This window comes from Chelmon rostratus, chromosome 23, assembly GCF_017976325.1.
Source record: "Chelmon rostratus isolate fCheRos1 chromosome 23, fCheRos1.pri, whole genome shotgun sequence".
NCBI classification, from domain to species: Eukaryota; Metazoa; Chordata; class Actinopteri; order Chaetodontiformes; family Chaetodontidae; genus Chelmon; species Chelmon rostratus.
Window position 1 is genome coordinate 3,369,049 of NC_055680.1, and position 14,198 is coordinate 3,383,246.

At 42.5% G+C, this 14,198-nt stretch overlaps 1 protein-coding gene across 4 annotated transcripts in view; it reads right to left on the reverse strand.

Moving 5' to 3' along the window:
- The window catches only part of tbc1d14 (TBC1 domain family, member 14), a 35,983-nt gene extending 22,329 nt beyond the window's left edge, over positions 1 to 13,654 (reverse strand). The window contains exons 1-4 of one of the 4 annotated variants that reach the window (XM_041964604.1): positions 13,634 to 13,654; positions 13,153 to 13,312; positions 9,940 to 10,723; positions 2,329 to 2,452 (exon numbers count right to left, since the gene is read on the reverse strand). In XM_041964604.1, coding sequence (XP_041820538.1) covers positions 2,329 to 2,452; positions 9,940 to 10,723; positions 13,153 to 13,201 — 957 coding nt within the window. In that variant the 5' untranslated portion in view covers positions 13,202 to 13,312; positions 13,634 to 13,654. Of the gene's footprint in view, positions 1 to 2,328; positions 2,453 to 6,374; positions 6,620 to 9,939; positions 10,724 to 13,152 lie in introns of those variants that run through there. The other 3 variants (XM_041964603.1, XM_041964602.1, XM_041964605.1) reach the window with 3 other exon arrangements.
- Positions 13,655 to 14,198: the final 544 nt, after the last annotated feature.

The following is a 14,198-nucleotide window of genomic DNA, read 5'->3' on the forward strand; positions in this document are numbered from 1 at the left end:
ACACAAAAAAACATGGTTTACTGGCCCCGCCTTAGAACAGCTGCATCAGTGGCAAGACAAAAGCCTGAAAGCCTAGCCTTGTCAACTGATTCCTCAGGGCCAATATAAGGTTACAACCACAGATGAGATGGAGGTAAGATATTACGCACACACGTGGGTGTGCACACGAGTGTTTGTGTGTGCGCCCGCACTTGTGTAAGAGACATCAGTTCAATGCTAGTGGTCTAATTTCTAACCAACACAACTCGATAGTCGAGATAACAAGCTATTTAAAGCCAGCGTGTGACATTTTAAAGGAGTGGTATGCAAATTGTAAGAGCTGCACATTAGCGGGCCTTTCAACCAGGCTTCAACAGCACAAAGAACACAGAGGAGAGTGCTCCTTCCCTGGTGTCAGACACACGGCACATGGTAGCACAATAACAGGGTTCTACAGCTTCTAATTACCAGCTGCCATCTTGCTCTTTGGTTTACTTTACCAGCAGAGAGCTGTTGTGCTCTTTAATTGGGCCGGAGCCACTTTTCTGTCTCGCCTCCGAATGGCAGTGGAAAATTGTGAGTGTTCAGTCACCGGCTGTCTATCTAACAACATGCTCTCAAAGACCTTGACATTTCGGATTCAGATTGCTGAGCAACACAAACACTGCATCGCGTGCTCGTGGCATATGACTGCCATGCTACGCTTTGAGTCTGGCACAGAAAAGTAGTAGAGTTCAGCATATACAGCATAGCAACATTACGCTTTTGTTGAAAGTAGGAAGCTTACAGGTCCAAGTGACTCAGAAAAACAAAGATAACTACACTGAAGCTATTTCACAACAACGAACTCATGTTGAGTAATTTTATGAACAAAAACACTCATATGCAGCTGTATAAGCGAGATCACATGATATCACGTGAGCTGAGAGTCCACCTTGCAAGGCTTTAAGTTGTGGACATCATATGGTTCATTAATCTTATTAGTTGCAGTTAGCCTGTGACTGGCAGAGAGTTCATCCAATCACCTTCCAAGTATTTCTTAAAAGTGCCTTCCTTTATCCAAACAGTCTCCAAAGACAACCTCCCTGATGACACTGTCTAACAAACCATCTGGCCCATCAGTTTAGCATTTAGTAGCAATATGCAGCTATGCTGTGGACTGCTACTGGGAAATGTAGTCACATCACTGCATGTAGCTTTGCACTACATGTAGCATCTGAACCCTAACCTGACTGTTCTTACTGTAAAGCGATCCTTCGTAATGGATTTCCTTTTAATAAACACGCTACTGAGCAAGTGCTAAGGCTTTGATTGACATTAAAAAACTTTTGTGTACATATCCCATTCCCCACATGCTACCAAAACCACGCCACGCATATACTCCCCATGCATATCAATGCTTCAGGTCAAACATTTGGCCAGGTCAGCATTCAGTCCCGTCCTTTCTATTAGGTTTCCAAGAACTACTGGAAAACTCAGTGAGTGCTTGTTTGCTTTTCACAATGTGGATTTCTAAAAATAGCTGAAGAATCTAAATGTCAGTGATGTGGAGTGCTGGTGCTCAGGGCGTTGTGCTCCTGGTATTCAACAACACAAAGGAGACTGTTCTTCACCAGTGTTTCATGCAGTTATCTGTCCTGAGCAGAAGTCATAATGTTGGTGTACACAAGTCCATTACACTCCAAATCAATAGAATTCAAATAATATTCACAGAATATTCTATAAATATTTGGCGTTTCAGAAAGTCAAATTTAACCCTTCAGATATTTAGTTTGATAGTATCTCGCACTGAAATGAATACCAAAATCAAAACTGTGAAAACAAGCCTAAAACATCAGTTCAGTCAGAGGCTGAGCTGAACACAGACACACAGGCACACTCCTACAGACATGGTTAGCACGACTGTTTCTAGCTAGTTTAAAGCGTACCGCTAACCTAGTGTCAACTGAAAATGACAAAACAGATGTGACAGCTCATTGGTTACAGCAAAATAACAACCAATTTCAAACAGAAAATAGCTACGATGGACGTAATGTCAGTGTATAATCAAGCAAAATGAAAGGACAGCTCGCCCGATTATTTGGGCGTGTAATTAAAATGTTGGTATACAGCAGTAACCTTTAATACTTTAATACTTCATACTTTCAGGAGGGGAAAAAGCAGATTGTTGATCATCTGTGGTTTCAAAGTAATTCAATCAATGAGGTGTGTGTAAACCTGTGATGAGATTTTTTTGCCTGATTTTTAACAGTAATCTGGTGTTTTGTGTGTAAGTACATGTAGTCAATAGGGTGGGTGGTCTTCACTCGTCATGTGACAATGCTGTGATCCCAGAAACGAAGATTCTACCTTCTGTATTCTCTTCGGGTCCTTAGTGGGGCCTTCTCGTGGTGGGACTTTCCCGAATAGCTTCCACCCTGGATCCCTCTGCTCCACTGGCCGACTGTCCTTCACCCTTCTGGCGAACAGGCTCCTGGGAGACGGAGGGGTGGGGGGACGATTAGATTGGAGGACGAATAAATGAGGTCATTATAACACAGAGCAAAAAGTGGAACACAAGCTATGATTGCAGTCTTCACTGGGTCACTATTGGGGCCCTGGGTGCTGCGTTAAGAAAGTGTGATACCACTATTAGAGGTCACTACTGAGTGCCTGAAAGGAATTTGTGGATTGTAGAACAAAAGCGTTCAGGCCACTCAGAGTATTTTTACAACCTATGTGACATCATGTGAGCTGGCAGGCTGGTCACGGTCATCGGACTAATACTACTAGAAACAGAACCTATTAAACAGCATGCTACATACAGCAGTAATAACCCATGGCCGATGAAAAGGTGAGAAAATAAGGCATATTATTTTCTTTCATTGAAGAGTATGATCTTTCTTCTTTAATTCACCTCTGAACGGCTGCTCTGCACTCAAAATGCAAAATCACCTGAATGCTTGAAATCACCTAATGTTTAAATGCAAAGCTGCTGAAAAGCCTTCCTCTTCTCATCAGGCTTCCCTGTACCATTTAGCCATCCAGTCCTTTCATTTATCCGTCAGCGCTGCGCTGTCACAGAGCTGTTAACACAGCATTTAATCTGAAGCCTCAAAAGAGCGTAGCTGTGAAAAGGCATGAATAAACAGGTCAAATAAAAAGCCTCATCTGAAGAGGCCAAGTAACACAACAGGGAGAGCTATAACATGAAAGAGTTCATGTCCTGCCCTTTGTCTAGGCTGAATCTCAAAGAGAGGCAATTCACCTTGGCAACTGCCTTACCTAATGATTTAGACTCATTCATCAACAAGAAATATTTGCTATATTCAATATCAGTAAGCCTTTGCACCTAACAGGTGTGTTGACACAACAGCGGACCCTGTAGAGGTGGAAAGTCGTCTCAGTTAGATCAGTCTGACCTTTTACCCGCTGACTGCTACGTAGCCTGTCATCTCCAGGGGAGTGATAGCAGGAAAAAGCGTTGCCAAACAATGAGCAGACACAGCTACAGGATGCAGGCTTCATTCACTGACAGCTGAGCGTCTCTGCCGGATGCTCCCGTGTTGGTTTTGGAGACAGCGTTCATCATCGAGACAGGGCCTTCTGCTGTGCTCTATAATAATGTGCTGAAACCTAATTTCATTTTGTTTCTTGCTATGAGTTTGGATGCTCGTAATACATCCATGATCTGCGCAAAACATTCAGCATCCTGAGTACTTTCCAAGGCAATGTGTGGAACACATCATCATCATAAAATATATAAATGAAGCCTGATGATCACTGCAACTCAGCAGCAGTTACTGCCTCCGTTATGCTTACATTATTCACTGCAGGACCACAATTGTGAAGTCAGGAGTCAATTGTCAGTTGGTCAATAACACATGATGGAAAGATGCCACCACAACTAAAAAATGTACCCTTTGTAAACCACTGTGACTCTGTCTCTCACGTTACGACACTGACAAACAGCAGGTTTGCAGCCATGGAAAACAGCACACATATCAACTTTTACAGCTAACTAGCTAGGATAAAAGGAATTTTGCTACGATCATTTACAGCCAGCCAAATGTATTGCAGCCATAAGCTTTTATAACATGCATTTTTACATGGAAACCGTTATCAGGAATATAAAATAATGTAACTGTATGTATAAAAGTTATTGATCAAGACAAGTTGATTAAGCAATGCCTGAAAAAAGATAAACGCAACAGTCCATTCCAGCGTGATTGGTCAAAGGTAAACATCCTGGCCAGCTGTTGACAACCTGCAGTGATGACGAATGGAAATCCCAACATTAACCACATTTCACTGCTGCATGTGAAGAAATCAGTTTCTGTTTTGGCCTGAAGAGGTTTCAGTTTCCCACAGCGACCTCAAAACAAAATAACAACAGCCTGGTCTTTTCTGACCCCCAACCATTTCATAAGGAGCTCATGATAGCCATACTTAACCCAGAACAATTGGCATGCGTGTTCACAGTCAATCAACGTGAGGCTGCGCGAACCTGCACGGCACCTTTAACATGATTTTCTCTCCAAGGGTAACACCTCACCCTCGCTTCTCTCATAGTTTGCGTCACTCCTGCATATTTCCCAACCTGCTAACTGATACTGTCGTACGCAAAAGATAATGGAGCAGTGGTAGGCATTTCCTCATTCTGCGGGCGAATCAAGGGTTTAATGAAGAAGTTTAACGATAACACAGATGAAAGGCCAGTGCGCTCATATTTTAACAGTTTGTGAACACAGTGCAACAAGCAGCAGTGGAGTTCTACCAGTGACATTTATCTCATCTTCTTCAGCTGTTTTCAGAACAGCACAGGGAAACACTGAACAGAGAACGAGCAACCTGCTGCTATGTAAACAATTTTACTTTTCTTTGAGAAATACCAGAAAAACGCTGGCTGACGTGAGACGTCAGACACTTGTAGAGCAACATTTCACATTCCCGCACAGAGCTGCAAAAGGAAGCTGCCATTTAAATACGAGAATATCTGCTCCAATCAGTGTAACCAGACTCCACACGGACAACGTGAAAAGGCAGGAAACATCAGCTTTCGGCTCACAAAGAAGCAACGGCAGCGTGAAAAAGATTGAAATCTGATCTAAAAGAGGATGATAAGGAACAAAGAGTTTGGCCAATAACAACGAAAAGAATGGATGAATGAATAAATAAATAATTCAAGGTCTGATTAGGAGCTTTCAACTACGCTGAATCAGCATTTAGACACGTTCATGACCCACGCTCTTATGATCACCTGTTGGAATTTGATCCTTAGGTCACGTGATGACAACCGAGCAAACTCCTTGACTGAAGAAGACCATGAGAGGCAGTTCAAAGATAAAAAAAAAAGAAGCTTGAACCTTGTGTAAGACTGCCACATCCACTGTCAATAAAGAACATTAAAGGTCAACCGGTTTAGTTTTCACTAATATTATTGCATGTGAAGTGTTACTTCCTAATTCTTGAGGCCATTGAGTCACTTCCACTTAAACAGGTAAATAATATATAAATGGGTTCATTTTGACTTTTAATAAAAACTTCATATCACCCAAAAATATCAGCAAATCAGGGCTAAGCTGAGGTGGAGAAAATAAACTGTGACCAGGCTGTGAATTGTGCAGAGAGATGAACGTGAGTAACCCTGTGAGCCACCGTAAAACAATGCAGCACAGATCAAAGTGCAGAGACCGACTGAGTGCCACCTCCACAAAGCAAAGCCCGACTACAAGCCTCAACACTTCACACATCAGATTTTTCATCAGGAAATCGTGTTTTCATGTATGCCTTTGATGCATGTCACCTAACAAATGTCCATAAAACAGAGGATGATTTGCATTCAGCCCAGTCGAACTTGCCTCAACGTGACAGATGAATGGTTCACACAGTTGAGTGCTCAAGCGGAACAGCTAGAAAATCCAAGAGGGTTGGCAGAGGTGCTCGTTTATGTTGAATTCAAGTTGAGGCTTTGCACTGCACTGGTTTATGGTCGGGTCTGGCAAGGATATTACGATTTCACAACACTTGTGTTCAGTTTTGCGTGTGGAAAAATAAGGTGATAAGGCATCCTGGTGGTTTATACGCTTCAACTAACAATGAAGGCACCTGGCATGGAAAATACCAAACAAGCTCGTACAAGAAGAGGGAAAGCAGAGAACACTGAGTTCTTTCCCCATCATAAAAGACATAAGTGGACAAGTTCCAGAGCTGCTCCAAGCGCTTTTAATGACGTCAAACGGAACCCACTCATTTCAGAGACCAGTGAGCATTTAGTCAATACACTGCCGAGCACAAAAGCCACGCTAATCAACTTTTTGCAAACAAAACAAAGGCAGATATGAACAAACTGCAGGCCATGCATGTCAACCATGAAAGAAACCTTTTATGTCCTTTGCTGCTTTGCATTATCCTACCTGTCAATGTACAGAAGAAGTGATGGGGCTGCCATCCTGCTCCGTCACCACAAAACTGACTGAAAATCCACCTCAGCGAAACCCACTGAGAAACAGGCACATGGAGGTTGAGCTTTCAGAGAAGTAAAGACTAAATGAAGGAGACCCAAAACTCCTAATGAAGTCAAAATCTCCTTCAATCAAAACTAAGGCACAAAACTTCCATAGTTTTAGTTACAGAGAGGGGAAAAAAAACGTCCAACACCACCACCATGTTCAGGCAGAGTGAGACTGTGCAGGAACAGGCAATGAGAGGCCTGACTTAACAAATGGGAGGGGAGGAATGGGAGGAATGGGTGTGAGGAGAAGGAGTCTGAAAGGAGAATGAGTAACTTCTCCATGTGAGGGAGGAGGGATAACAGAGAGAGATAACTGGACAGAATGGTAAGGGGGGGGGGGCAAGGGAGATATAGCCATTTAACACATGATTGGCCACAATAAATGAGTGAGGATGATACATTTGGGGAAAATTAATCAAAGTAGAGGGCATGCATCAGTGTCACTGAATGATGTGACAGATGTGTGACAGACAGGACAGAGGTGTGTGAATGCTTAAATGTGTCTTTCTTGGCACATACGGACTCAGAGTCTTTCCAAAAGTCAAAAATAAAGATGGGCAATACAGTTATACTTCAAACCTGTGAACAAATACTCTGATACTTTTAGTCTTTGATTACGATTGTCTGAGCTACGTTCGAAGCTGTTGTGAAATACTCAAACACACACCTGAGGACGCATTACATCAGTTCTACTGCGTCAAATCAATGAGTGTGGATGAGTGGTGGAAAGAGATGGACAGGGCAGAGGAGGAAGACTGAAAGAAAGGAGATCAGCTGAAATTATTACGGAAACTGTCGAGAAACAAAGCTGGGACTGTGAAACAGACTGTTTTCCACTCGCTGTTCGGGACCTGGTCTGCAGACTATGGATGGATGGATAGATGGATAGATGGATAGATAAAATGGAGTCAAACCAGGCTCTTTGTCTGATTTCTGCCACTGTGAAAAATGGGAAAGGTGAACCCTACAGTTCTTGCTGGCGCTCAAACTACGACTGGAGAAGATGCTGGAACCACGTGACTAAAACACACCTGTCCAGAGTCAGACGCCCCGGTACCACCAAAAATGAATGCTCAGATTATTGACCACAATCTATCAAGATAAATGTTATTAATCACTCCAATCATTAACCACGCTTTCCACAGCGTTTGTGTGTTGCTTGGCAACCATTCTGCTGTATGTGACTGATGAACCACACTGCTACTAGTATGATTATTTGTTATCACTGCGTTCTCAAAGGTTTTTATGGCTGTTTGTGTATCTGATGAAACCTTGACAGGTATATGAAGTAATTGCTTTATAAAAGCAATGAGCCACGTGAGGCCGTGGTTTACAGTGATTTCAGAACAGCTAAGGGGTGTCGTTAGACACAACGTGAAGCCAATTTGGTGGCATTTACTGTATATGTAATCTGTGAGACTACATAATTAATTTCATTTATTAAAGTTTTAAAGCGCTCTACAGGTCTTACAACCTTAAAGAAAACCTTGAATCTCATCCAATCACAGATGCAAACGCTCCATAAAAACAACACAGCGGGTGTCAGGTTACAGCTGAGAAAAAAAAAAAAAATCTACCAGTTGCCCAGCCCAAAAATAAAAATTTTACTAGGCGCTATAAAATTCCCGTCCCTGCCCATTCAAGGAAAGCTCTGATCGTTAACATAAAGCAGAATGTGGCAAAGCAGGAAACAAGAGGCCGACTTCCTGATTATTTTAGTGGCTAAATGTGATCAAAGCCAGTGAGTGAGAAACCAACTTCAGAAGCACGTCAAACTAACTTTGCTGACTTTTCAACTCAATTTCAGCGTATTCAGAGTTGTACTGTAAACTCATCATCAGTCAGCCACAGCAAAGCACATAATTACTGTATGTAAATTAATGCTGTGATTAATGCTTATTTCCTTAGCTTGACTTGTGACCTTGCTGCTCTGTTAACTTCAAATCACTCAAGTTATTCAATTTACTTTTTTTGGTATTTATCGATCGATCAATAGATCGATTGTTTGATATAGGTTTATATAGTAGGTGAAATACTGTTCCCCCCATCTGCTTTGTCTGTAATATATTTGTACCTGTTTGAGAGGAAGGGACTCCATGGCCTCAAGAATTAGGAAGTAACACTTCACATGCAACAATATGACCGTATCCTCTTTACTAACAGTGCACGTGTCATGCCCTAGCAGAAAAAACTGTAGTGCCACATTCCTCAGCTCAGATGGTGATGGTGTGATCTGGTGTATTGGTACATGACGGGGTGACTCCTGACGTCTAAAAGGACTAACTGTTCTTCTTTGAAAACACAAACCCCCTTGGTTCCGTCCAGATTGTTTGGGTGTGGTCATGTTTTGGTCTGTTATTAATCCTTTTGCACTTTCGCTCTCAGACACGCTCTTCTTAGTAAGAGTCGCTTCACTGAAGACTACGCTGAGCCTTCAAACTGAACTCTTTCTAACGCTGCGCCATGTGAAGCAGAGGAGAGGGTCACATTCTGGGTGAGCTGTAATGCGTAAGACTGGTGCGAGGGGAGGGGGAGAGATATCTTGGCCAAGGAAGGTTTGTAAAGCGACTTTGAGCAACGTCGACTTCTGTAAAGAGTCTGTGATGAGAGGAAGTACAGAATGGATAATTATCTCACTGAGGCTGCCCACAATGCCTCTTTTCCATTTGTGTAATGAAAATGTATTCATATTCTTTTACTGACATATGAAAGGTAATTTATGCCTTATCTCTTGTGATATCCAGATGATGGAACGTACAGGTACACAAAAGCAAATTTTACGACTGCTGAAGCAAAATATACTCCAAAAAAGTTCTCTTGCTTAAAGCTATTTACTCATTTTGTTTTGTTACAGCAGGGACATTCACACAGGATAAAGTTAACACTTGAAATCCCTCTATTTAGTCTTTATAAGTACACAGTGTAAGGAGTATTTTTAAGATGTTATTAATACACAGTATTTGTCAACAAAGTCTCCTGTGACGACATATTTTATTTTATTACAACTGCATTATATGTGTGTGCTATTCATTTTACTTCAAACTTCTTTGAGGGCGAATACAAAGCAGGATTCACTTCAAAACCTAACGGTGAATAGAGACTGTCTACCTTTTGTCTAACTCTGACAATGAATCACAATTTATTTAATAATTAACCTCCATTATGGGGCCGGCTACTCCTCATTTTTTCTTTCTTCAGACATGTTCCCTTGCATTGCCAAGAGAGCGAAGAGGTAAAATCATGTTTTAAGTGCAGTATCCCTTTTATTTTTGTAATACTGCGACATAATCCCGTCGCCTTGAAAAATGGCGGAGTAACAGTTGTTAATATGTTAATAAACTGCATAAAACTACACTGTAGTCCAATATTAACCACTTAGTAAAGGTTTATATGCTGCTCTTAAAAAGATGAGGGAAGAAATGGCAGATTGAGATGAGATTTATTTTCTGAACCACATCTGAACTTACCTGTTGAATAAGCTTGCTAGAGGTCCCATTTTCTTTTGCCTGCCATCCTCTTCCTGTCGCATGACACCTGACCCCGGATGCGGTCGCACGGGACTCCATAAGTCTCTGGGGTTTCCCGGTGATGACGACAGCGTCACGTCTGAGAAGTGAGCGGTGCCGCTGTCGTCCGTCTCTAAGGTGACGATAGCGCTGGAGTCAGAGGTGACGGTGAAATCCAAGATGTCTTCGTTGGAGACCGAGAGCTCCGTGCTCATGCTGGACACGCTGCACACAGAGATGTCATCGCTGCGGTTTAAGGTTCCGCCGACGACACTCATCCCCGTGGTGGCGGATAATCTGAGGGCGGGACTGAAGAGGCGGATGGAATCATACCCGCTGCGGGGGAAGGTGGAAGATTTGCGTATGGCGTTGCTGTCAGAGGGGTCGTCATCCAAAGGTAAAGTGGCAGGAGAGTCATGATTGGAGTCCAGGATGAGGCCTCCGTTGCCTGGGCGTTGGTGGTTGTGGAGGATGGGCTCTGGAGGGTTGATCTCCAGGGTCGGGATACCTGAGTCCTGGGAGGACAAGCTGTGGCTGTCCTGATTCAGGTCTGAGTAGCTTTTCTGGGGGCTGCTGTAGTAGATGGGGGTAGAGGAGCAGGTCGGCTTGTAACTGGACAAGACGGGCTCGCTGTGCGGGGCCATGCTGGGTTCATGGCAACGGTCGCTGGTCTGATCGCCAAGGTCGGAGGAAGCCGGGTGTTTCACTACGCAGCCATTCCCCACAATGGCTCCTCCAGACACACCTTCAAAAGAATATGAGACACAATTAGGTCGACTTTCACACATTTTTAGTTCAGTTTTTCACTGACCAGTATCCATGGGTTCCATTTTTGTGAAAGTTAAACTTTAACATAAAGATAAATGACTTGCTAAACTAAACGATGCCAACAAAATTCTAATCATAAGCCAGCCAGAGAGGTGGGTTTTAAGCTTGCATTTCAATAGATATCGCACTTATATAAGACTTTGAGCTGCTCTCAGACAGACTCTCCCAACGGCTCGGAGCATAAAAACTAATGGCTGCCTCACCAAAGATTTTTGTCGTGTACTTTGGAACAACTAAAAGACTCAAAGTGCCAGAGGCCCTGAGGGGCCGTCCTTTTTCAGAGATTGGAAGCACTGACGTTTTCTAAATATTTTTTACAATCTACTTCACATTTGTTTTATGGGGAAGGAGATGCATTAGCTAGGTATCAATTATGCATTCCGGTGAGAAACACTGAATGTAAATACAAGGTTTTCTAACTCCACAGAGTACCTTTAATTCTTCATCTACTCCCAGGTACTATGAAGCATCCAAATCCAAATGGTTAATCAAGCCCATATTGTGACAGCATTTTCATGACACTTTTTAGACTGATGTTTTCTTTTTTTAAATTGATCACAAACTGCCGTGCCAGCTCCACTAAATGCAATATTAGTAAAAGTTTCTTCTAATTGAGCAGGGCATCGGAGAAAATGGGCGTGGAAGCCTTGAGAGGTGAAAACTAATCCAACAGAAAGCTGGCTGTAACTGGAGTCTGTACTGTAATGTGAACGCGGCACCAGTAGGGCTACATCATGCTTCGATACCAGCTGGGAGGCTAAACTAGAGGTAGTGTGTATAGATCTCAGGCTGCACTAACTGAGCTCCTGACTCTCATGAGCAGAGACATTTGCACCCCGTCTGTTACACAGCTAGAATTTCATGAAATCCTTGTTGCTTCAGATACATTTGACAGCACGAAAACATCACAGGGCAGCTGTTGCATGTGGACATGTTTTGTTTTTCCACTAGGAAATAGTGCCTGTTAATAACGGCACTGAACACACACACACGCTAGTCTTTTTATAAAGACTGTAAAATAAATAGGCAGGTGAAATAGGAAGGCAAAACAAATACGCTTTTGAGTTCAAACCCTAACACAGGGCCTAATGTTTTCCAATTGGTTGACACACAAAGCCAGATTCTTACCCAAGCTCTAAACCCTGACCAGCAGGTTGTCATGTGAGCCTGGTAGACTTTGTCCCAAAACACAGCAACAGGTTGTTCCTGAGCAGCTGTGGAAATAATCTACGACCAGGTCGCCAAGAAACAGCAGAATCTGTAAAAACTCATTATTATTACCATGTACTGCTGAAAAACTGGACTGACATGTATTATATTTAAATTAAAATGTCACTCATCAGGACTGAACTGTAAGGCCACACCAACACAGACCTGCATGCTCTTCTCTTTACAAATCACACCAAGGCTGCTGCTATTGTCTGCTCAGCTATGCCAGCCATTTGAGTACACACGCAAACCTTGTTCTGTGAGGTATCATAAGTATCATGAGGAAATGCAACATCACTTTCAGTTTAGGAAGAATAGCATCACGTGCTCTGAAATGTGAGCAAATGCTTCCAAGTGCTTTCTCTGTCGGGGTTAAGACACAATGTAAATATCCAAGAGGCACCTTTTCAGTCAAAGACAGCAATGCACAGCGTGATGCACATGTGACAGGGCACATGGCCTAAAAAATAACAGAGAACTTTCTGATTTTCCAGCTTCTAGAATTTTTTTCAATTCAGCAGTATTTGTTGTTAACACATCAAAAATTTAATTTCATGACATTTTCAGTGTGCAGGACCACTTCCTTGATACAGTGAGCAGTGAACAAGTCCCAACAGATAAAACTAAAAAGCTCCAAGTCCCACTTGATATTTTAAATATGTGAAGTAATTGAAGACTGGCTTCAAGGATTCCCAAACTATTATGAGCCGTCGTTTATTAATTGTGGGGTTAAAAGTTTGAATACAGTCTCAGCATGTGCTGCTTGATACTTTAAACGTGTGCCGACTTGAAGACTCGGTTCAAACAGCTCACAAAAGGTTAAGAGTCGAGGTGTACTAACTTATGTGGCTAAATGTTTACACTTTATCTCACCTTACGCACATTAAATGTGTGCCGAATTGAAGCCTGGCTTTAAATAATTCACATATGCCACATACCTTGGTTTATTAGCTGTGTAAATTTCCAATATTTGAAGCCGTATGTAACTTTAAACATTTTTGAATGCGATTTGGCGTGACCTTTGATGTTGCCAGGGAGAACAGCATGAACAGTATCAGGGTAGAGTTTATGCGGTATGCTGTTTACCATGATAACAGACAGGAGAGCTATGACAGGCAGCACACCATAGTCACCTACCACAGCCGCTGTCTGTCCGGTCCGGCGTACCGAGGGTCGTGTTCGCCATGCTGCTGACTGATGCTACAGGTGGGTGGCAGGTAGCCGCCGGCCGGGGCGGTCCATGATGATGCTGTGACTACTGCCGTACCACCATCACTTCCCTGCCTCCTCAACGCAGCTTAGTGTTCACAGAACAACACCAGTTTAAGACCGTTTATCGGGACAAACACATAAATTCAAGTCAAGATGAAAAGGGCAGACATTGACATTAACACCGCGTCGAAACGGACTTGCTTGCCAAGTGCACTTGCTGTTAACGCCAACTCACTGATTTCACCAGCGCTTCCTCAAGTGTAACCAAATGAAGTTAAACTGCGACACGCATTTCTTTTTGCTCTGGCAGCGTCTCTCCAGGACAGGAAGCAATTCTCCGGTGTTTAGCGAATCATACGAACAGGCATATTTCACAAGTTTATCCGGTATCGTTAACATTTCATACCTGTCTCGACGCTTCCGCCGCCATTTTAAAACAAACTTGTGCCGTGAGTGCGGTGTAATCGAGTCAAGAATGTTCACCGTCGATGGATTCACCTGTCTGGACCTGAAGGCATTAATAATCGACCTCGCAACCTGAGAACCTACAGACTGATATTATGACGACGATTTAGGAGGAAGAGTTCATTTCTCTGTACTACTGCGTTACAGGAGATTTTCAGTATGTTATAATGGTCGTTAAAGTTAAAAATATTGTACTTTTATCTGTATGATATCGAGTGTTCAGTTTCAGGCTACAAAATAGTGTTTTCTGCATAGATAATAGGAAAACTATCTCCAAAATGTATTATTATTAGGCAGTAATTAACGTCATATTGACTGAAACCTGTATTCCAATCACTGACTCACTTGATGAAAATATTTAAATTAATCAAACTTCATTTAGAGGAGTAATAAGAAAGTAGAAAAAAGTTAAAACAATGGGTGAGTATGCCCAATAAACATAATAACCTGTGGGGGAAAGGGGACTAACGTTAGCTAGGTTGTACAAGGTCAAATATGACCTCTCA